At 35.7% G+C, this 22,500-nt stretch overlaps 1 protein-coding gene and 1 long non-coding RNA gene across 2 annotated transcripts in view; both read left to right on the forward strand.

Annotated features, from left to right (window-relative positions):
* Nucleotides 1-22,500, forward strand: part of LOC144958845 (uncharacterized) — a 155,131-nt gene that overhangs the window by 73,321 nt on the left and 59,310 nt on the right. The window lies entirely within an intron of this gene.
* LOC144958759 (ADP-ribosylation factor-like protein 2) lies at nt 227-12,099 on the forward strand. Its single transcript, XM_078890945.1, has 5 exons — nt 227-406; nt 4,681-4,791; nt 5,380-5,542; nt 9,242-9,322; nt 10,937-12,099. Exons 1-5 carry the CDS (start codon nt 342-344, stop codon nt 11,069-11,071), a joined length of 555 nt encoding a protein of 184 aa, XP_078747071.1. The 5' UTR covers nt 227-341; the 3' UTR covers nt 11,072-12,099.

A 22,500-nucleotide genomic window follows, 5' to 3' on the forward strand; every position in this document is an offset into this window, starting at 1 on the left:
TCTATTTCCCATTATTCCTTAAGGCAGTGTTGCACGTTGCTTTCTGTTGTTTAACCTCATTACTTCTCAGCGATGTTAGCTTTGTTTTTTTTTTTTTTAACTTTATTTATTTTATTATTATTTTATATTTCATCTTTTTCTTGTCTTTCTCGATTCAAAATAATTAAGAAAAACACTTGGAAATCGATAACAAAAATATACGAGGCAAAGGGAGACTATTCTCAACTACAGAAACCGTTTTCAGTCCTTTCCATCCATGGTCCTTTCAGTTAGTTTACCTTAGTTTCTACCTCTAACGAAAGGTCTGTGAACTCTCAGTGAATTCGTTATTGCTTTATAGGATGGGTCTTCTAACAATTCTAAAGAAAATGAAACAAAAGGAAAAAGAGGTCCGACTTCTCATGCTGTATCCTTTTCTAACGTAAGACGGTACAAGTCTCGAATTTGTACATTAATATTAATTTATTAATATTTGAGTCTTACTTTAGTTTAGAGAGTGATGAGGATGAGTCACTTTTTCATCATGACTGTGATATTATTTTTAGAGGCTTTTACTTTTAACTTAGAGACAATCTCAACGCCCTTTAGATTAATCAGCTAAGATAGGATTTTTGTTGATTTTTCAAAGAGGACATTGAAACCATTGTCGTTAGATTAGAATGATTGTTGAGATTGTCAAGTCACTGAGTCACTGATTGTGAACTATCTGTCTATATATACCTCATCATTCACTTCACTTTCACGATACCCATAAGTATAATTAAAGGAAAGAATCCACCGAAGTGGGTGTTCTCCATATCCGTAGAGTACGCATATGGGCGGTTAAAATATGCATCACATTTCTAATCCATGCTTTTACTAGGCAGTTTAGTGAGCAGCAGCAGTGGCAGTCAAATTTTGACCCAACTCGCCCATAGGAAAGTTGTGACTGGAAATTGCCGTTCGCGTTTTGGGGGGTTCAATTAAAGATGCATAACTTCGTTATAAAGAGGAATATCGCAGATATTTTGGTATCATTATTTTCGTCTTTCAATTTCCTTTTAAATGGTGCCAATTAAGGAAAAATCCATTAATAATTCCAGAAGTTATATGAAGTTAAAATTTGGCAATTTTCAAATGCATTTATTTTTTTATTTACCGCGTGTGTTTTTAAAATTTAAACGCTTGTTTTTAGAATAACATCTAAACTTTATTCATGCCAAATTTCAGGGCTCTATATCGATGCGCAGACACCTTTTAACTCTGCGCCGAAATTCCTTGTTTAAATTATCTTCTCATCATGGCTGCGGGCGATATCGATATTCATATCGATATTTTAAATTTAGTTATGTATTATGTTAAATTTAGTCCATAATATTTTCAGTACTATTATTTACTATGTTTTTATTTTGAATACATACTTTCCAACTTTATTTATAGGCATTTTATAGTTTTTGTTTTAAAAGTTTGTATATTTCTTCTCTTTGTGAAATCCGATATTAATAATATCGATATTTTAAAAATACCAATTGCTTTAATTTAATTTAATTTTACTTTGCCATCAAGTCATCAAGTTTCTTTCCCATATGTTTAGATATGTTTATCATTTGTATCCATATTCTAAAGGTCTTAGCCTTAATAATTATTATGGTAAGAAGTTCTATTAGTTTTGACACCCCCATACATTGAGAGAGAAGGGGGGGGGGGATAAAATTATATTAATTGTCAGTTCAAATCATGTTATAGCCATAAACCCAAAGTGTTTAGCAGAAATTTTTAAAGTATTAAAAGCCAGAACTTTCCTTCTAATTATAATAGGGAATCTGTTTCAATTTATTTGAACTTTTTCAATCTACCATTTTATTTATATGCAATTAAATTGCCATAGGTAAAAATAAACTCATTATGTCATTACACAACATGTTTATATCTTTTCATTTAAATAGTCTCAAACCCTTTTTTATTCTCTCTATGTATTAATTAAAATAGGGTAATTATTTGCAATTGTTTCATTGAGATATTGGGGATAAATCCAAAAGTGATAGAGCAAATTGTTTCTTATGTCTAGCCGAGTTTTTGATTATGTAACATTTGCGACATATTATGTAATAATGTGTTAATTTGAAATGTTTATCTTCCTCTTTATTAATGTAAATGCATTGTCCTCGATAAGACGAACATTTTGGTATACAATATATGATAAGAACTCCATATTGACTGTTTTAACCATTTTTTATTAACATCACGCGATTTCGGTCACAACTTTGCAATGGTAATTTTGGGGTAAAAATCGGTCTGAAATTTCAGACTTTGAACTGCCGTAACTACATTTCTAATCAAGATAGAAACAAAATTCAAACTGTTTTGTAATCTGTGTTGCCATCTCTTTCATATGACATTTGTTTCAAGTGTGTGAGGTGCATTTAGAATTTCTATTAAACTCCCTACTTTTACTTTTACTACATTTATTAGGCTTAGGCATCGTGCGAATAGTCCGATAAATAAACACAAAGTCAACACTTGACTAATTATGAATCAACAATCCATTTTGAATATCGTAGTAAGAAGAGCTTTGAAAAAGAAAGCGTGACAGTTTTAATGCTCATTGTGACGTCACTAACTCACAGGAAGAAATAACATACAACAGTGAACCGAACTCACATACATCCAACAGGTGGAAGGGCTGCAGCTATTCAGACGAGTCTGAATAGTCTCCAGTGGCAGTATACTTTTTAACATAAAATTAATGCAAATCAAAATTACGATTTTAATAACTATCAACAGGTAGCCTAGACCTGCTTTATTTGACGAGAAAGACAAAATCATAGATCAATTGGAAGTCCATTATAGAAATTAAAAAGAAAAGAGTTAAAACTATTCAAAAGTAACAAAAGTCACTCAAAGTTAATGTGGTGTATATATGGAAAGCATTTTTAACAACACAACACAATGCCAAATACAATCAGGACAAAAATAAATGATTTAAAAATTACATATTCTGTTTGTGTTAGACAGGCAACAATCCTTCTACTTCTACAGCCCAAATTAGGGGTAAGAACTGAGGTAGTGTGATATGGGCAAAACAGAATTTCTTCTGAACTCTTTTTCTATTTTATTAAAAGTTCCACCCTCTGCCTACAACCCACATGGTGTTGTCCTCCCCTCTGTATGTGCACACACATGGGAGTTTGAGTCTGAATAGCCACTTCGTGAAAACAGTTCACAACTCAATAGCCTAACAACAACAAACTGGAACACATTGAAACACAACAATAAATATGTTCCCACAATTGAATGATTTCTAAACAGTTTGACCACAAAGTGGCATAGGACCATTTTCAACGGAATTGGCTGCTGTTGCCATTGTTGGTTAATAACAATTGATACATACTTTAGTACTTTGGTACTATTACTAAATACTTGATAAAACTCAAGGGTTACGCATTAAAAACTAGTTACTGATACACCAGATTTTCCTATGCCTTCTGTTACTTATATACCTCATGACAAGTCAAGTAGCTCACCTCTGGAATTAATGTCTGATTGATATAATTAGAAGTGTGAACCAAACTAAAGTTTATTTTATGATAAGATTAAAATGTTGCATGATCCACGCAATTTAAGAAAGATACAGATATAATACACTTTTCACAAAAGGCATTCTTCATTCAAATTGAGATAGATTTGTACAGTACAGGCCAGTCTATATTAACTAGAAGCAAAACGATCGTGGTCTCCCTAGCCAACTTGAGAGACCACGATTTTGATCGTCATAGGCTTGTTTGAGATAGGTTGACCATGATTTTGGTCTCTCAATCCCCCAAAACGTCTTTCTGATCATAAATACTAAAATATCTTCATTTCTTTATATTTTTGTGATGTTGTTGCAACAAGGTGTGAGTAATTCTGTTATAACTCTATATAAAAATGCATCACAGCTTTCATACAGATAGCAAAGTCAAACTGTTAAGAAGGTGACTTTCTACATATCTATCGTGGGTTCAAACTAAAATAATAAGGTTGCAAATGTATTCCAACTATTTTTTTTTTTTTTTCGAGATTTATTAACCCCAATAACATGAAAGAGCAAATAAGACAAGTGTAAGGTTGCTTTATTCCTTAGACGGTTAGGGAAATTTTTTGGTTTATTTTTGTAATTCAATTAAATGAACTAAGTTAAACAAACTGCAATAGAAATTATCCTGATATTTAAATGCAAAATATCTCAAAACCATGATTTTGATGATAGCATGTTTTGTATCTGCAAGCTCAAAGTTTGCTCAATTTGTAAATTGATCAGATATCAGTAACAAATCTCTTAAATATCACAAGAGATGATTGATTGCTCTGGTAGGGGAATTGATGAAGTGAATAACCTCTTGACCGCGGCACAGGTAGAATGATCAAACACATCACATGTTCAAGCTTGTGAGCAATAAAAAAATAAGGATAAAAAAGTTTCACTCAAGCTGAAGACTGATTGAGACCTTTAAAGATGTACTATAGACTGTCTGGGAAGTACCTTAAATTTTCCTTTTTCTTCTGGATATGCAAAATCGACAGTAAAACTCAGTCTGAGTCTTCCAATTTTTATATGAAAACGGAGGTGAATGAACTGATCCGATTTCAGAGTGTGCAGTTAGTCGCAAAATAAGTCTGCTTTTGGCGATTCCTAAACATATTTCCTTAACTTGGACCCAGAGGTCTTGATAATGCAGGGAAGACAACTATTCTCAAGAAATTTAATGGAGAAGACATCGACACTATCTCCCCTACACTGGGCTTCAACATAAAGACTTTGGAGCACAGAGGGTAAGATACAATTAGATATATCCTTTGTAACTAAAATTTGGTTCGTACTCCTGTGAACAAAGTGTTGATTCTCCAGGCTTTTGCGAAATTGTCTCTGAATGCCCTTCACAGATAGCATTTGATTCAAATTTATTGAATTGAAGTATGCATTTATCTTAAAGTGATGCATAGATGTAAATAAAATGAAGAAAATGTCCAATGGTTTCTTGGCAATTCACACTAGTTTTTTTGTCAGTTTTTGTTGTTGTTTATTTTTTTAAGAATATTATATCTATTTGTGATATGTCTTAGTAATACATAGTGTTTTGTTTTTCTTATCTACACAATTTTCATCTTTGCAGTGAAAATGTTTGAGTTTATTTATTTTTTAAAAAGTAAAAAACTACTTGTGTCTGTACAAGGATGCATCAACTCTATGTATCATTCATCAGTATCTGTGGTTTCAATTAAGGATGTAGGGCACTTGAAATTAAATAATTCTTTTGAAACAATCCTAATTTTTTTTAAGTAGTTTTTTCTTATTTGGCATCATGGTTATTATGTGAAAATCGTAAAAATAAGTTATGATTATACTTGGTATTTTTCCAGATTCAAACTGAACATTTGGGATGTAGGAGGTCAGAAGTCTTTGAGATCTTATTGGAGAAATTATTTTGAAAGCACAGACGCATTGATCTGGGTTGTGGATAGCGCGGACAGGATGAGGCTGAATGACTGCAAAAAAGAATTGCATGGACTCCTCGTTGAAGAGGTAGGTCTTATTTGTGTGTGTATTTGTGTGTGTGTGTGTGTGTGTGTGTGTGTGTGTGTGTGTGTACGAGGGTTGGATCAAATATGAATTCCCCTGACTAAGCAAGAATTGGTCGATTGTCATAAAATTTTCAGGAAAAGATTATCAGTTTCTCATTAGATTGAATTGAAATAATTGGAAACTTCTGATATGTACATTTTACACTACTGCACACTAAAGCACACATACCGAAATTCAGCTTTGTCAAAAGGAAGCGATAGCAATGAAAGAGGAAATAAAATGATGCAGTGAAATTCTCCTTGCGTTTGTGAAAAATATTTTTTGACAGATTGGTGGCAGTGGATGAAAGCTGGCTTTCTCAATATTCTGTCAATATGATCCAGAGATGAAGTGCCACTCAATTGAGAACCTGTGAAAAAGCAAAGATGAGCCGCTCTGTGGGAAAGGTCATGCTGACCTTTGTTTTGAAAAATGGAAAGCACCATTATGTTGAATATCTTCCAAAGAACAAAACAATGAATGGATAACACGACTCACTACTCTTGAATATATATTTCATTCTGGTATCACCAGAGTAAAATTAATCATCACAATTTTCAATGTATCTCTTTCTTTTTCTTAAACTCTGGCTTCAGCAGCCTTTCAGCTGAAAGGACTGCTTTATTTTTGTTAATAGTTATACACTATTTATACAAATCCATGTTAACCCTCTTGCAGATCAAAACCAAAATTGTGGCTTTCTGGTAAGAGCCCCATAGCCACAATCATGGCTTTTTAAACGAGCCATTTTAAACAGTCTGGCTGAGAAGCTGATGAAAATGGTTGTGGTGGTAGGGTGGGGTGTGCACATATATTAACAACAAATGGTGCCACCCCAATAATTGTCAAATAAAGAAAATGTATTGTGACGATTATATTGAATTTATTACTGTTTCGTCACGACCTTATTATCTACCCCGGGAATTTACTCATGTCATCATCATCAACGTCTACATTCCACCATCATCAGACAACAACACAGCGAAAAATATTTTGAAGAAAGAAATACAGGACATTCAAATGAAGTCGCCCGATGCCGTATTAATGGTCACTGGTGATTTTAACCAATGTAAAGATTTCACTCTCCCGGGACTTCATCAATACGTGGACTGCGAGACAAGGGACAAAAAAACATTAGATTTATTCCTGTGTAATATTAAAAATAGTTACAAATGTTTACCCCGTGCCCCATTGGGTTTATCTGACCACTGCATGCTCTTGCTACTCCCCCTACCGCCCTGTTTTTAAACGTGTAAAACCAGTAAAGAAAAGTGTACAGATCTGGAACGGAAGTGTGTGTGAAGATTTGCGTGGTTGTTTTGAATGCACTGACTGGAATGTTTTTATCGAATCATGTGATAGTGTGGATGAGCTGAATGACTGTGTGAGTGAGTATTTAAAATTCTGTGAACAGCTCGTGTCTTGTAAAAAAGAAATAAAATATTATCCTAACAACAAGCCTTGGATAACAAAAGATCTAAAACTTTTATTGAACCAAAAGAAAACTCTCTTTACTAGTAGAAATAAAAAAGATCTGAAAACAAAACAAAAAGAGATAAAGAGAGTAATATCTAGTTGTAGAGACAAGTACAAAAATAAAATTGAAAAATGCTTTTCTTCTGGGGATATACGGGACACGTGGCGGGGGCTTAAAACTGCTGTTAACTATAATCCAAAGCCCACGATTATATCTGAAGATATCGAAATTGAAACTCTAAATAAATTTTATTCACGTTTTGACACAGCAAACAAATTTGATATTGAAAATGAAAAACATAAATTAGACAGGGCTTTGGAAGATGAAATGACTATTGAGGTCAGTGAAGAAGAAACGAGATTCGTATTTTCGAAACTAAACGAGAGGAAGGCTGCTGGGCCGGATGGGTTGAAAGGAAAATTATTAAAAGAATGTGCCCATCAACTGTCCCCCATTTATACACATATTTTTAACTGGTCCCTCCAATGCGTTTCGATCCCTGAAATTTGGAAAACTTCAAAAATTATTCCTGTTCCAAAAAAAGAAAAACTTGAATCTATGAACGATCTCAGACCTGTTGCACTGACTTCAATAGTCATGAAATCTTTAGAAAAACTTGTTCTTGTTAAAATTAGGAACCAGTTTATGCCATTGAGTGATAGTCATCAATTTGCTTACAAACCAGGACGTGGCGTAGAGGATGCCATTTTGCTGTTTACAAACAACATCTACAGGCATCTAGATCACGCTAAGAGCTATTGCAGATTGCTTTTCGCAGATTTTTCTTCAGCGTTCAATACAATGCAACCTCAGTTGGTTGTTCAAAAATTGACTAGTCTGAATCTAAACAAGTATATAATTGCTTGGGTGCTCGAATTTCTTACGGAGAGAGCACAATATGTTCAATTAGGACAAAATATATCTTCCTGTATAACTACAAATACTGGTGCTCCTCAAGGTTGTGTATTGTCCCCTGTATTATTCACAATATACACGAATGACTGTAGAAGTCAAAACCTGAGTGTACCTTTGATAAAGTTTGCAGATGACACCGCTCTTCAAGGCCTCATAACAAATGGCAACGAAGTGGCTTATAGGCAAGAAATTGATAGATTTGTGTCTTGGTGTGATGCCCACCACCTAGAGCTTAACATAAGCAAGACAAAGGAGCTAGTGATTGACTTTAGGAGAGTGAAGGAACCGATAGAACCGTTAAAATTAAAGGACCAATTCGTCCAGCGAGTTCCTCACTACAAATACATTGGTGTAACAATTGATGACAGGCTCAAGTGGGATGAACACTTGAAAATAATTAGGCATAAGATGTGCAGACGTACATATTTTTTATCAAAACTCTCTCAGTTTAGAATAGATAGAACCCTCTGCACATTATTTTATAGAGCAGTAATCGAAAGTGTTTTGTCATTTTGTATAACAGCTTGGGGAGGCAATTGCTTAGCAGTGGAAAGGAACAAAATAAATTCAAATATTTAAAAATCTATTAAACGCTATATAAATGATGTTGACGATGTAGATCTTTTATACAAGAAATTTTGTATAAATAAAATAACTAAAATATTAAATGACCAGTATCATCCACTAAGACCATCAGTTATTATGTCAGAAAGAAGTGGTCGCCCTTTCTCTATTTCAACGAAAACAGAGAGACACCGAAAATCATTTCTGCCGTCCAGTATTAGGCTTTATAACAACAAGCAATAATCATTTTATACAATTATTTCGCATTTTTAGTTTCAAAAAATGTAAATATTAAATTATTAATTTATTTGTTTTGCAATCTTTTCAATTTTTAATTTATAGTGACAGTTTTGACTATTTTACAGTGTTGAAATTATTCATATTATAAAGCGCAGCTCTGGTAATGGAGCTACTCCTTTTTCATATATTATACATCCTATTTCCATTGTATTTTTATCTTATTATGTAAATTATAACACGTCTGTACAAAAAATTTCCTTTTTGGGATGCAATAAAGTATTATTATTATTATTATTATTATTAATAGTAATGATGATGATGATGATGATAACAATAAAAATGATAATAATTATTATAATAATAATAATAAAGGTAATTTGTATTGCACTTTATCCCGATTACAACAATTGCTTGCACTAATAATGGAGAATCAGACCACCTGTAAACAATTTATATAATTTCAGAGACTAGCTGGAGCCACACTGCTAGTGTTTGCCAACAAGCAAGATTTACCAGGGTCATTATCTGCCAAGGAAATAAGACAGGTATACATGAATTACAATGAATGTGTCATGCCATCCTCATGATGGTGCAGCATGGTACGGCTGTATGGTCTCTGCTTCACACTCAAAAAGCACCAAGTTCGACATGCCACTGCATTGTGTGGCCTTGAGCAAGTCACCTTGCTCTAGCTCACTTTACAGCTCTGCACTATAGCTGATGCTTAGCTTATTCCAGTTTTACCTTAGAATAGATCTGTAAAGATAAATTTATCCTTGGGCATGAATAAAGAGAATATAGATCATATTTATCAATTTTTTCTCACACTACACACTTGAATACCCTCAAGATTAGTACTCTTTACAACATTCATGACAAACTGAAACTTTTTTTCTCTCAAAAAAACAGCTCAATTGCGTCTATTACAGATCCATCCAATTTCTGCAATGATCTTTCTATTCTGGTGAATATGATGTTGCATGGAGCATATTTGTTGGCGAAATTAAGATTACCAACAAGTACAGAGTCCTCTAGAAGCATTTTCTTTATTTCTTGTTGTTCAATTTAGCCGTAGATTGGAGAGTCGGAGAATTTGTTGTAAAATAGAGCAACTGAGGCTTGATTGGAAGATAAAGAATGGATGTCATTATTTGTATGACTGTATGATGGTCCCTAAATCATACTCTTTACCTAGTGGTCTAGAAGTATTGGAGCTACTTGATAAACTTGAATAAGTGTATAAGTGTCTTTGTTGGCTTACAGTACAAATTCAGTGAGAAAACATCATTTGTGTTTTGCTAATCCTGAACTGTCAGAAAACAATAAGTAGAAGATGGGAGGGGGTTGGGGTAAATTGAATTTCAACTATGCTATGATAGGCTACATAACATAGTCATGAAACACTTCAGACAACACGTTGGAGACATTAAACATTATTTTTACACATTAACCCAGGCATGTACTGATATCAGTCATGACCGCATCATGAAATTAATGTTTTATTTCATGTCCAAGCAAATGTCGCGGGTGGTTGGATGGGAGCATCACCCTTGAATCATATACCTATGATGTTCGCATGGGTGTACGATCCGATAGTGATGTCGTTTCTTCTCTTTACTAGCCTATCCTGCTTCTTTGGTTTGTGATTGTTTTTTTGACAGGGGATATTTTTTTTTTCTGTAAATCTTCTGCCTGTTTGTTCTTGGTTATTTATAATTTAGCTTATGATATCTTTAGGTTATGATTTTGATTTACATTTGTACTATTTAGATTGCTTGTTTTTTTGTTTCAGCGGTCTCTCATATAACCTCAATTGTGTTGGAAGAGACCTAAAGCAACAAACAACAAACAAAACAAGCAAATGTCAACGGTCTAAGTAATTAAGTAGTACACACGCAATTTTTCAAACAATCATACCATCTTTACGTATCATGAAAAAGAGTTTACCTTGTTAAATCCCATGGTTCGTTGGTAAAAAGTTAAACAAAGTCCCAATTTAAACCTATTCTCAGACGGAAAGTGGAATATTAGTGAAGATCAGCTGAAATCCCTATGGGTATTAAATCACAAAGAAGTTATCCTTTTTGTATTGACAGGAATGGATAACCGAATTAAGAAATCTTGCCATCACTATATTAATGATGTAATATATATTTCAGACTTTGGACTTGGATTCTATCAAGACTCATCATTGGTTGATTCAGGACTGCAGTGCTGTAACCGGCCAAAACCTCTTAAATGGAATGGATTGGGTGGTCAATGATATAGCCTCAAGGATATTCACAATGGACTAGCATATGTCTTATGTGTGTGTGTGTGTGTGTGTGTGTGTGTGTGTGTGTGTGTGTGTTTGTGCGTGTATGTATGTGTTGTGTTTGTGTATAGGCTTGTATGTGTGTGTATGCATGTTTGATAGCTCAAATTTGAATGTGCAGGTGGTGATGATAACTAATATGTTTTTTATTGATTCTATTGTTCTGTAAATACCATTGACTTTATTTTATATCTTGCTCTTAATATATAACAAAGATAAGAATAAGTAAGTTGCCAGATTCAACACGGGGCTAATTAATCAAATGAACTTAAGCAAAGGAAATAACAATTTGGAGCCACTCCCGGAGAGAAGGGAGAAAAATAAACTTGTCATGCTCTACATAATTTTAAACCACCAAACCAAGTTTTGCAATCATCTAAATTTTTTTTTTTGTTTGTTTGGTGCATGCAAGTGTGAAAAAAGAGGAGAGGCTTTGTTTTTTTCCCTTTTTTATTCTTAATTTTTTGTGTTTTTTTTTTTTTAATTGTTGCTTTTTTTTTTTGAGACAGTGAGAGAATATATCACATAGAAATGACATTAATATAATTCCATACCATGCCTTCCTTGAAGGGAACCAAGACAAAAGCGGATGTTCAACCTCTACAGCTAGAGAATTCAAATTGGGACACTTTGATCAATTCACAAAGCTGTGATCCTTAGCATTATATTGTTTATGCAAGATATTATATGTTATTTTTTACAAGTTTTAGGTAAACAAATTCATTTTTCCATTTCCTTTTATGTTCAACTTTTAGGTAATCGTAGCCTACGCAGTCCTTTAAAAATTTTGTTAGTACAATTAATTTTTTAATTTTTAATTTTTTTTTGGCAGAGGGGGGGGGGGGGGGCGTGCATTTTTAATATAGCTTGTGCTCACCCAAATATTCAGTGTTTTATATAATAGGAAGAGAATTACTTCGAAGTATTGTGCTGGCGCTATGTGAGTTTATCAATATACCAAGGTTATAGTTATAGCTACTATATGAAATAAAATATCTCAAAAACTGATCTGAACTTGTCCAGGCTTTAGTTCATCTCATTAAGATTCATTTAATAATAATAATTATGTACGATGTTCTTGACTTCTCAAAGAAAAGTTTGAATTACTTTCTACACCTTTAATTATTTTAGATTTCTGGTTTTACTGATCTTTTTTCTCTTTTATGAAAATAATATACGAGGAAGAAGAAGAAGATAAAGCGCTTTACCCTATCTGTCATCTGCATTTTTTGCCAAATTGGGACCTAAAATTTGCCAAAAGTTGCCAAGAAATTTGCCAAAAAGACCAAAATTTGCCGAGGAGAACTAAGCGTTTCAGTAAAAATTAACACGTGATACAGAAAAAAAAATATATAAAAGACAATTTATTACATTTAAGGAGGCTACATTTATTAGTTTACACAATAGCGTTGTTACAAAGATTTTAAAGGATCATTATCCGTAGAGAGTAGCTTCCCTTGGTTTGGGCCCAGGCAAAGCTGCAACATTTCTCAAGTTTCGCACCTTTTTTTTTCGTTATTTTGTTTTCGCTTCTTTTTTTTCCCAAAATTTGCCACGCGATTTGCCAATTTGCCCAAAATTTGCCACGATTTGCCAATTTTGGGAAATTTGCCAAAATTTGCGGATCGCCCTGATATTTGCGGCCGCAAATTGCCATTTGCGGCCGCAAAAAATGCATATGACAGCCCTATATCTATACCCCATTCTCTACTAACTGCACTTCTACCTGGGTGGGGATCCTGACCTCCCATAGTAGGCAGGGAGGTACATACTGTGTCTTCTATCCCCTTATATCTGTTTTCCAACATGCTTTCTGTCTTTGTCTCGGCATGAGATTACTTGGGTTTTGTCCTGGCCCTGGCCGGAGTCCTAGCTGGGAGGGAAACAGTCAAATGCATAGTTATTGTTTTGGGAGACGATATTTTTTTCCTTGTAAATCATTTCTCTGTTATGTGTTATTATATTTGTTTTTTTTTTTAAATGTATAATGCAAGCATTTGAGTGTATTCTTCTTTGTTGGATTTTGTGCTTGTGTCTGGATGAGACTTATAGGTGTTCTCAAACTAGGTGCATTGGTGGTATGCTCTTGGAATCTACATCTGATCCCTATTTGTTCCCAGTTCCCCTATGTCTTACTTTTTCTTGGGTGCTTTAATTGTAATTCTAGAACTTTTTACTATCCCATTTTCTTCCTTTTTACTGGCGCTGATATAACCTAAATGTGGTGCAAGCGCCGTAAAACCCTTAAAAACATAAAACATAAACAAACTGCACTGCTATCAATCAGTGCTTTGAGCATTATATAATTTTTAAAATGATCTATATAAATGTCATATATTATTATTATTATTATTATTATTATTATTATTATTATTATTAAGATTATTATTATTATTATTATAACGGGGGTGGCGGATTCCTGATAGCTCAGTTGGTATAGCACATTTTAACATGCAAAGAGACTGTGATCAGTCCTGGGTCAAGTCGAGATTTTTTTTTCTGACCTCCTGTCCATCCAGCAGTGATTGGGTCTATTGGATCTGGTGGAAAGTACTTTACGATAGACTAGTGTCCTATCAAGTAATTGCTATTGTCCATTTCACACTATAGAAACTGGGATAATTCATAGCTCTATGGGCCTTATGGTTCTGAAGGACGGACTTTACCCCATAACAAGAGACTCAAAGCATTTTACAATAACAGTCACAATATGAATTGTGATAAAATTATCGAAAAGAATTTATAATGTGACTGAATAAAATTCAAGTGCAGACAGATCTAAATTTTTCAAAAGAATTGGCTCATATGATTTTACCGGGAAAGGGAGTCATGGAAATTGGGGGTTGAAATTTTGCATAATAAAGTTTAAGAGACTTGTTAATCTCTTTTGAGTCAGTAAATACATTCCTTTATTAGCCAATACCTCATTCTTGTTAATTATCACCTGGTTTCTCACCGATTCTGTGTCTCAGTTGTGTCCAACACAGTGAATGCTGTTATAAGGACAACTTAAACTTATGAACAATTTCTCAAGATTTGATGTTTTTTTTAGTAAGTGAACTGAAAGAAAATAACATATCACACTGTCTCATGCGCACAGGCCACAATCCCGTGTGTTTCCGTCCTTGTTAATTATTTTATCACCAATCAATGGCTGAGTGGAATCTTTTGACCTTCCATGTTGGGAAGGCGGTCACTTGATGTGTCTTCTGTTCCCCTATGTCTGTTTTCTGAGTTGCTTCCCTCTTTTGTCTTTGAATGAGATTACTCGGTTTTGTTCTGGCCCTAGCCGGAGTCCGTGGCTGCTGAGAAGAAAACAGTCAAATGTATACATTTATAATAATATATATATTATAATGTAACTTTTTTTTTTCTTTGTAAATAATCTCTTTTTATTTTTGTTTTGAACATATCTTGTAAATATTTGTATACCTCTTAGTGGGCCCCTGTTCTAGTACCTGAATGAGACCTTCAGGTGATCTCAAACGAAATACAATGATGATTTTCTTCTTTCTATTTCTTTCTTTTTTTTTCTGCCGCTAATATGACCTAAATGTGCTCCAAGCGCCTTAAAACCCTTTAAAGCATAAAAAGAAACAAACAATCAAAGAACTGGATTAGCCAGCAAATGCAATTATTCAGTAAGGCCTTCTATTTGGCTTTTTGTCTTTATCTTTGAATGAGGCATCTTAGTTACATAAATGTGGCCCACCTCGTCAAACTGGTATAATTCCGGGATAAAGCGGATGCCAAAAAGTGACTCTAAACTCTAAAGTCAGAATAATCAGAAATGTGAAATTTTGGGTTTTTGTCCGAATGGAACTGTACGTATATTTTCTCTCCTCAATAGAACCGATAAACAACCTATTCCTAGGATCACATTTCTTTTACATAAATTTGATTTTCAGCATCAATATATCATTCCAACGTAATACCGGTTTCCGACAAAGGGTCACAAGTTTGATAAAATCCTCGCAAAGAACGAGTAAGATATGAGCAAGAAATTCTGATAAGGATTCCGCACCTTTGTTGAGCACAAGGATAGATTGTTGAATCACTGTGTGCTGCATTTTCTGCCTTTTCCAATATATGCTGATGTGACCTAATTAAAATTGTTGCAAATCGCAAGGACAGAAAAAAACTTCTAAAAGTAAAAGTAAAGTAGATAAAAGTAGCTGGAAATTGTCCACTTGTCCCTTTTGTCTCTTAATTCTTCTCTGAAAGAGGTTGGGGGGGGGGGGGGGGGGTGGAGACTGGGTTCTATACTCGCTTCAGGCATTTTTTAATTCTCGAACAAAATTATTAACCCCCAATTTGCTCAATTTGGACAATATGGATGATTCCTGTTGGCATCAGACTCAGACGTTTGTTTGATGGATTGTCTATATTCCTTCATGGAATGCCTAGGCGACGATATGTGTGGAGGGGTGTATTATTATTATTATTATTATTCTTATTTTTGATTTTATTATTATTATAAATATGCCACCTGTATGGTATTTTATTGCCATATATCTAGGCAACGTAGGCATTCATTTGACACCCGAGTATCATGAGAGAATGGGAGTAATAGACTTTCCAAGGACTCAACTTTGCGCTGCCTACAACGAGACTGGAACCTGAAACTAACGGGTTAAATGCTGAGTAATAATCAGGATTATGATGATGATATTTACAAGATACAAAGTTTATACGAGTTTATGGAGAAAAACACGGTGTTGATTTCATTGTTACTTTTGAAACCGATTCGACAGTGCCCACAATCACCTAAACGCATAATCGCCATTTAACTAATATTAATATCTCCAGTCTTTATGTAATAAAGTCAGACAACCGGGTAGCTGATGCCGGCGAGTGCGATAGTAGAGACAACCGGGTAGTTGATGCCGGCGAGTGTGATAGAGACAACCGGGTAGTTGATGCCGGCGAGTGTGTTACTGATGGAGACAACCGGGTAGTTGATGCCGGCGAGTGGTAGTGGTAGTATTGGCAGAGTGTAGAGGCCGTGGTGGGAGTGAATGGATTCGGTCCCGGGGTCGACTTAAGAGTTCCAGACTGTAACTGCGGCGGTGGTGCTCAAGTGAGGAAGATAGATCGAGACAATGAAGTGACAGTTTAGTACTACTGTTAGTGATAGTAGTAGCATGACTTCATGTGTCAGAAGTAGAAGTAGGGAGTTGATTTCATGAGCGAAGAGCACACACCACAGTCAAGTCCGGAGACACCATAGTCTACCCGAGTCCTAGCCCATCCACTCCAGGGTAGTGGAGGCGATCAAACAACAAAGGCCAGGATGTAAAATGATGAAGTCTTTATTCAGGAACAATGGAACAGATCATTCTTTTGAATGGATCAATGAATGAATGAAAAGAATCAATGGCAGAATAATCACATAATATTAGCTATAGCAGTTAAAAATAGATTTAGCGCGGACGTCAGGGAAAGCACCTACGTCACTGGTCCAGGTAAAGTGATGCGTAGACTGAAGTGAGTAAACTCGATCGAGTTGTGTGCATCTTCATGATTTAAACAAATTAATGCAAATAACATGGGACATGTATGAAGGAACGAATAAGTCTAAACTAAAGAGTTATGCTACAAAATCAATCATAGTAAATTGCAGAGTTAAAGAGTAAATGTTTAGCTCGTAATTAGTAATCAAAGGCGTGAACGTTATGGCTGTATAAAATATTTAAGTAGCAATTATTAAGTATACAGAAGAACAAAGTAGATTTAGATGACTCAAGGTAGGTGGCTAGGAAGCTATGATTTGCCAGAATTAGTGATATAAATTTGTAAATGATCATAGTTGTTAAAATGAAGTTATAACGATGTGAAGTGATGAAAGAAAGCACACAAAAATATAGTATCAGGCCAGAAGTCACACCCAGCCGCAGATAAAAATAGTACTACATCGGGAGACTACCTGTGTAAGGGCTTAACACACACACACAGTGTACTACTGGTCATAGTAACACACACGAGTAAAGGAATGTTGATATAAACCACAGAGGCACACAGTCTTGCATTACTTGCATACAATTTAATAGTGATGGTAGCGACAAGTAGTAAAGAGTAATAGAGTACAAAATCAAATAACATTAGATAGAATTAGAATGGTCATTCTATTACATTTATTCCGAATAGTGTCCCTTTGACGTTATACGGAGGTTTGAGGGAACTTAATTAAGCTATGTGACTATGTGCACATCGTGCATAAATAGAGTCCTTGTCATCACCTTTGCCTCTTTGATACCAATGTATTTGTCATGTTTGTTGTAGTCTGTCGTTACTGTGACAGGTGTCTGACACGACCTATTTATGGATACACTAGGGGTCAACTTCGTGTTGACCTCTACCTTAGCATGTCAGATTCGGCAATTATAAAGGTAAAAGTGAGTGGAGCAGGCACTTATGTTGGTAACAACAAGATATGAAGTGAGTAGAAAAGTGCCAGAAGACAATAGAGAATAATTTATTTATTTATTATTTTTTTTTAAATTTTTTTTTTCCGCGGCGGTGGTGGGGTTTGAACCTGCGACCTTATTGGTACGACAACTCCGCCTGGCAGGTGAGAGCGTGGCTCTACCGTGTGAGCTATCCACGAACACAAAAATATTCGTTTCAAACCCAAAGTCATTTCTAGATCCCTCTCTCACCCACTTCTTGAGATCGCCGATTTGTTCACCACCATCGCGAAGTAATTTTGACCAGCAGTTAAGCTTAATAGCCAATATTCTCATCACAAACATATAACATAGAAACGATTGAGACATTGAGTATGCTCCGGTGTATGGGGTGAATTTTTAATTCAGAAAAAGTGAGTGGAGCAGGCACTTATGTTGGTAACAACAAGATATGAAGTGAGTAGAAAAGTGCCAGAAGACAATAGAGAATAATTTTTTTTTTTTTTTTTTTTTCCGCGGCGGTGGTGGGGTTTGAACCTGCGACCTTATTGGTACGACAACTCCGCCTGGCAGGTGAGAGCGTGGCTCTACCGTGTGAGCTATCCACGAACACAAAATATTCGTTTCAAACCCAAAGTCATTTCTAGATCCCTCTCTCACCCACTTCTGAGATCGCCGATTTGTTCACCACCATCGCGAAGTAATTTTGACCAGCAGTTAAGCTTAATAGCCAATATTCTCATCACAAACATATAACATAGAAACGATTGAGACATTGAGTATGCTCCGGTGTATGGGGTGAATTTTAATTCAGAAAAAGTGAGTGGAGCAGGCACTTATGTTGGTAACAACAAGATATGAAGTGAGTAGAAAAGTGCCAGAAGACAATAGAGAATATTTTTTTTTTTTTTTTCCGCGGCGGTGGTGGGTTTGAACCTGCGACCTTATTGGTACGACAACTCGCCTGGCAGGTGAGAGCGTGGCTCTACCGTGTGAGCTATCCACGAAACAAAAATATTCGTTTCAAACCCAAAGTCATTTCTAGATCCCTCTCTCACCCACTTCTTGAGATCGCCGATTTGTTCACCACCATCGCGAAGTAATTTTGACCAGCAGTTAAGCTTAATAGCCAATATTCTCATCACAAACATATAACATAGAAACGATTGAGACATTGAGTATGCTCCGGTGTATGGGGTGAATTTTTAATTCAGAAAAAGTGAGTGGAGCAGGCACTTATGTTGGTAACAACAAGATATGAAGTGAGTAGAAAAGTGCCAGAAGACAATAGAGAATAATTTTTTTTTTTTTTTTTTTTTTTTTTTTTTTTTTTTTTTTTTTTCCGCGGCGGTGGTGGGGTTTGAACCTGCGACCTTATTGGTACGACAACTCCGCCTGGCAGGTGAGAGCGTGGCTCTACCGTGTGAGCTATCCACGAACACAAAAATATTCGTTTCAAACCCAAAGTCATTTCTAGATCCCTCTCTCACCCACTTCTTGAGATCGCCGATTTGTTCACCAAAAAAAAAAAAAAAAAAAAAAAAAAAATTATTCTCTATTGTCTTCTGGCACTTTTCTACTCACTTCATATCTTGTTGTTACCAACATAAGTGCCTGCTCCACTCACTTTTTCTGAATTAAAAATTCACCCCATACACCGGAGCATACTCAATGTCTCAATCGTTTCTATGTTATATGTTTGTGATGAGAATATTGGCTATTAAGCTTAACTGCTCGTCAAAATTACTTCGCGATGGTGGTGAACAAATCGGCGATCTCAAGAAGTGGGTGAGAGAGGGATCTAGAAATGACTTTGGGTTTGAAACGAATATTTTTGTGTTCGTGGATAGCTCACACGGTAGAGCCACGCTCTCACCTGCCAGGCGGAGTTGTCGTACCAATAAGGTCGCAGGTTCAAACCCCACCACCGCCGCGGAAAAAAAAAAAAAAAATATTCTCTATTGTCTTCTGGCACTTTTCTACTCACTTCATATCTTGTTGTTACCAACATAAGTGCCTGCTCCACTCACTTTTTCTGAATTAAAAATTCACCCCATACACCGGAGCATACTCAATGTCTCAATCGTTTCTATGTTATATGTTTGTGATGAGAATATTGGCTATTAAGCTTAACTGCTGGTCAAAATTACTTCGCGATGGTGGTGAACAAATCGGCGATCTCAAGAAGTGGGTGAGAGAGGGATCTAGAAATGACTTTGGGTTTGAAACGAATATTTTTGTGTTCGTGGATAGCTCACACGGTAGAGCCACGCTCTCACCTGCCAGGCGGAGTTGTCGTACCAATAAGGTCGCAGGTTCAAACCCCACCACCGCCGCGGAAAAAAAAAAAAAAAAAAAAAATTATTCTCTATTGTCTTCTGGCACTTTTCTACTCACTTCATATCTTGTTGTTACCAACATAAGTGCCTGCTCCACTCACTTTTTCTGAATTAAAAATTCACCCCATACACCGGAGCATACTCAATGTCTCAATCGTTTCTATGTTATATGTTTGTGATGAGAATATTGGCTATTAAGCTTAACTGCTGGTCAAAATTACTTCGCGATGGTGGTAAACAAATCGGCGATCTCAAGAAGTGGGTGAGAGAGGGATCTAGAAATGACTTTGGGTTTGAAACGAATATTTTTGTGTTCGTGGATAGCTCACACGGTAGAGCCACGCTCTCACCTGCCAGGCGGAGTTGACGTACCAATAAGGTCGCAGGTTCAAACCCCACCACCGCCGCGGAAAAAAAAAAAAATAAAAATAAAAAAAAAAAAAAAAAAAAAAAAATTATTCTCTATTGTCTTCTGGCACTTTTCTACTCACTTCATATCTTGTTGTTACCAATTATAAAGGTAGTTTTGCTCGTAAATGGCGGACTTGTGGTGTTTTACTGTGGTTTTATTTATGATTTTTTTTGTTTTATGGCCCGATCAGTCTGTCATTTTTACTATTTTTATTTTGTCTTGTTTTGAACTTAATGCATTAATAAAGAAGATAAAAACAATGCAAGAATAAAATAAAATGATGACATTTCGCATTTATAACCCTGCCACTATGAATATGTATCTCTAAATGCTTTATTGGGGGTGAGATGGCCGAACGGAAAAGGCATGGCTTTTTCTCACTTTCAACCATGTCGGCATCTTGTTTTTTTTTCCTCGAGCAAGAAAATTAGCCCTATTTGCTCACTTTGTGGCGCTCCATTGCGTGTGACGCATGGGTTGTCTTGTTTCTGTTTTGTTATTTTCTCGAGATAAAATATCCCTTGAAGATGAAGAGTTGGAATTATATTTTATTTTATTTTAATGAAGTCAACTAACATAGGGGTAGACAATTATTTTAAAAAGTCGCTAAGAAATCATTTCAAGTCTAAGCTTATAAAAGAAGCATGAAAATTTTATATAGAGCAATGTCCACTAATTTCCTGAAATGTGCTTTTCAAGGGGTCCCGGCCAAAAACAACACCAAAACATGTTGTTCGTACGAGGCATGGCGTCTGATACTGATAGCTTCTATTACATTTGTTTTGTTTTTTTTACGACAGAAATAACTCTGTTACGGACCGTGTACTCATGTTACACATGTTTACAGTGAGAGAATGTGAGTAACAAGTTTTAGCTTTCTCCGAGGATTTTAATGATAATCTACGAGCATCTTCACGTATGTGTTGTAAAATCTGGCTTTAGCCATTAGTAGTACATCAATCAGTTGACAAGAGAAAAAAAAAACAACTTTGAGAAAACATCGGTACATTGGACTGGTCCTCTCACAACCAGTTTTATTGCACTTGTTAACGCTATCCTTATGACTTTTAGCATAAGGTTCAGAGTGGCGAAATGTTGCAACATGCTGTCGTCTATTAATTTTACATGTGGCCTATTCTCTATGATAGCGAACGTTGGACAGTCTGTACAAAAGTCTTAATTAAGGAAATACGTTGAGCCCTTTGAAATATTATATTGCATTGAGGAAGTGCGCATTTTTCAAGGGAGAACGTGTCAAATTAAACGTGCTTGATGTGAAAACTATTTAAATCATTATAGAAAGACAATTGAGCTTTTTTTTTCTTTCTTTTTCTATGAGGGTTCATGGTGGATTAGGAAGGCAACGGACAACTGAACTTAAAACATTAAAAAGAATTTAGATACTGTTCGGCTATGTGGACTTGTGGTATGGCACCCGCATTTGGATCAGAAACTCCCGGGTTCTAGTCCCATTCTGAGTGGCGCATAGTTGAGTCCTTGGAAAAGGATCTTTACTCTCACATTCTCTCCCCCCGTGATCAATGTTGTCTCTGCCGGAAACAAAAATGTACTATCACCTAATAGGCATCATGTCTTGTCCTACTTGTTAAGTGTTGTTAGCTAGGGACTCCTTGTAAAGCGCTTTGAGCACGTTTAGTAGATATTGCTCTATATAAAAGCCCAAGAAAATTCGTAGTGGAGAACTCACTGGAGCAACGAGAGATGAGAAGCGGTAGTATGAAATTATTCATGAAACATTCGACGTCTGGACCAGGCATGGACCACGCATACAAACACAGACTGTCTAGATAAATTCAAACCTGAAATGATAAAGAAACAAATTTTAGTTCAGCAAGTAGTCCTTCAGAGCCATTAGGCCCGTGAAGCCGGAGTTTATCCCGATTTCTATACACAAACGCAATTGCTTGCTACCCTTTGGTAGGGCGCTTGGCTATCGCATAATACTTTCCGCCAGATCTAACAGACCCAGCTACTCAATCACTGCTAGGGTCGACAAGGGGGGGGGGGGGCAGAAAAAAATCTCGACTGCACCCAGGATCGATCTCGGTCCCTTTGATTATGAAGCGAATGCTCTACCAACTGAGCTATCAGGGCCCCCAGTTCCGCAAGATCGCATTGTTATTGCTTTACACGGCTTGGTTTTAGTGGCTCTTCTTTAAATTACCCCCTTTTCCTGGTCAGTAGACATTTTATTCTTTTCGGTAAGATCGTCCATTAATGAAACCCAAAC

The sequence above is a fragment of the Berghia stephanieae genome, chromosome 1 (genome assembly GCF_034508935.2).
Source record: "Berghia stephanieae isolate SIO BIC M18660-M18661 chromosome 1, UCSD_Bste_1.3, whole genome shotgun sequence".
In the NCBI taxonomy this organism is placed as follows: Eukaryota; Metazoa; Mollusca; class Gastropoda; order Nudibranchia; family Aeolidiidae; genus Berghia; species Berghia stephanieae.

What these genes read in the sequence shown, in the direction of transcription:
- LOC144958759 (XM_078890945.1), top strand. Translation starts at nt 342, where the DNA reads ATGGGTCTTCTAACAATTCTAAAGAAAATGAAACAAAAGGAAAAAGAG. An exon ending in AAGACTTTGGAGCACAGAGG is followed by an intron (nt 4,792 to 5,379) that starts GTAAGATACAAT and finishes GTATTTTTCCAG; the next exon opens with ATTCAAACTGAACATTTGGG. An exon ending in CTGCCAAGGAAATAAGACAG is followed by an intron (nt 9,323 to 10,936) that starts GTATACATGAAT and finishes TATATATTTCAG; the next exon opens with ACTTTGGACTTGGATTCTAT.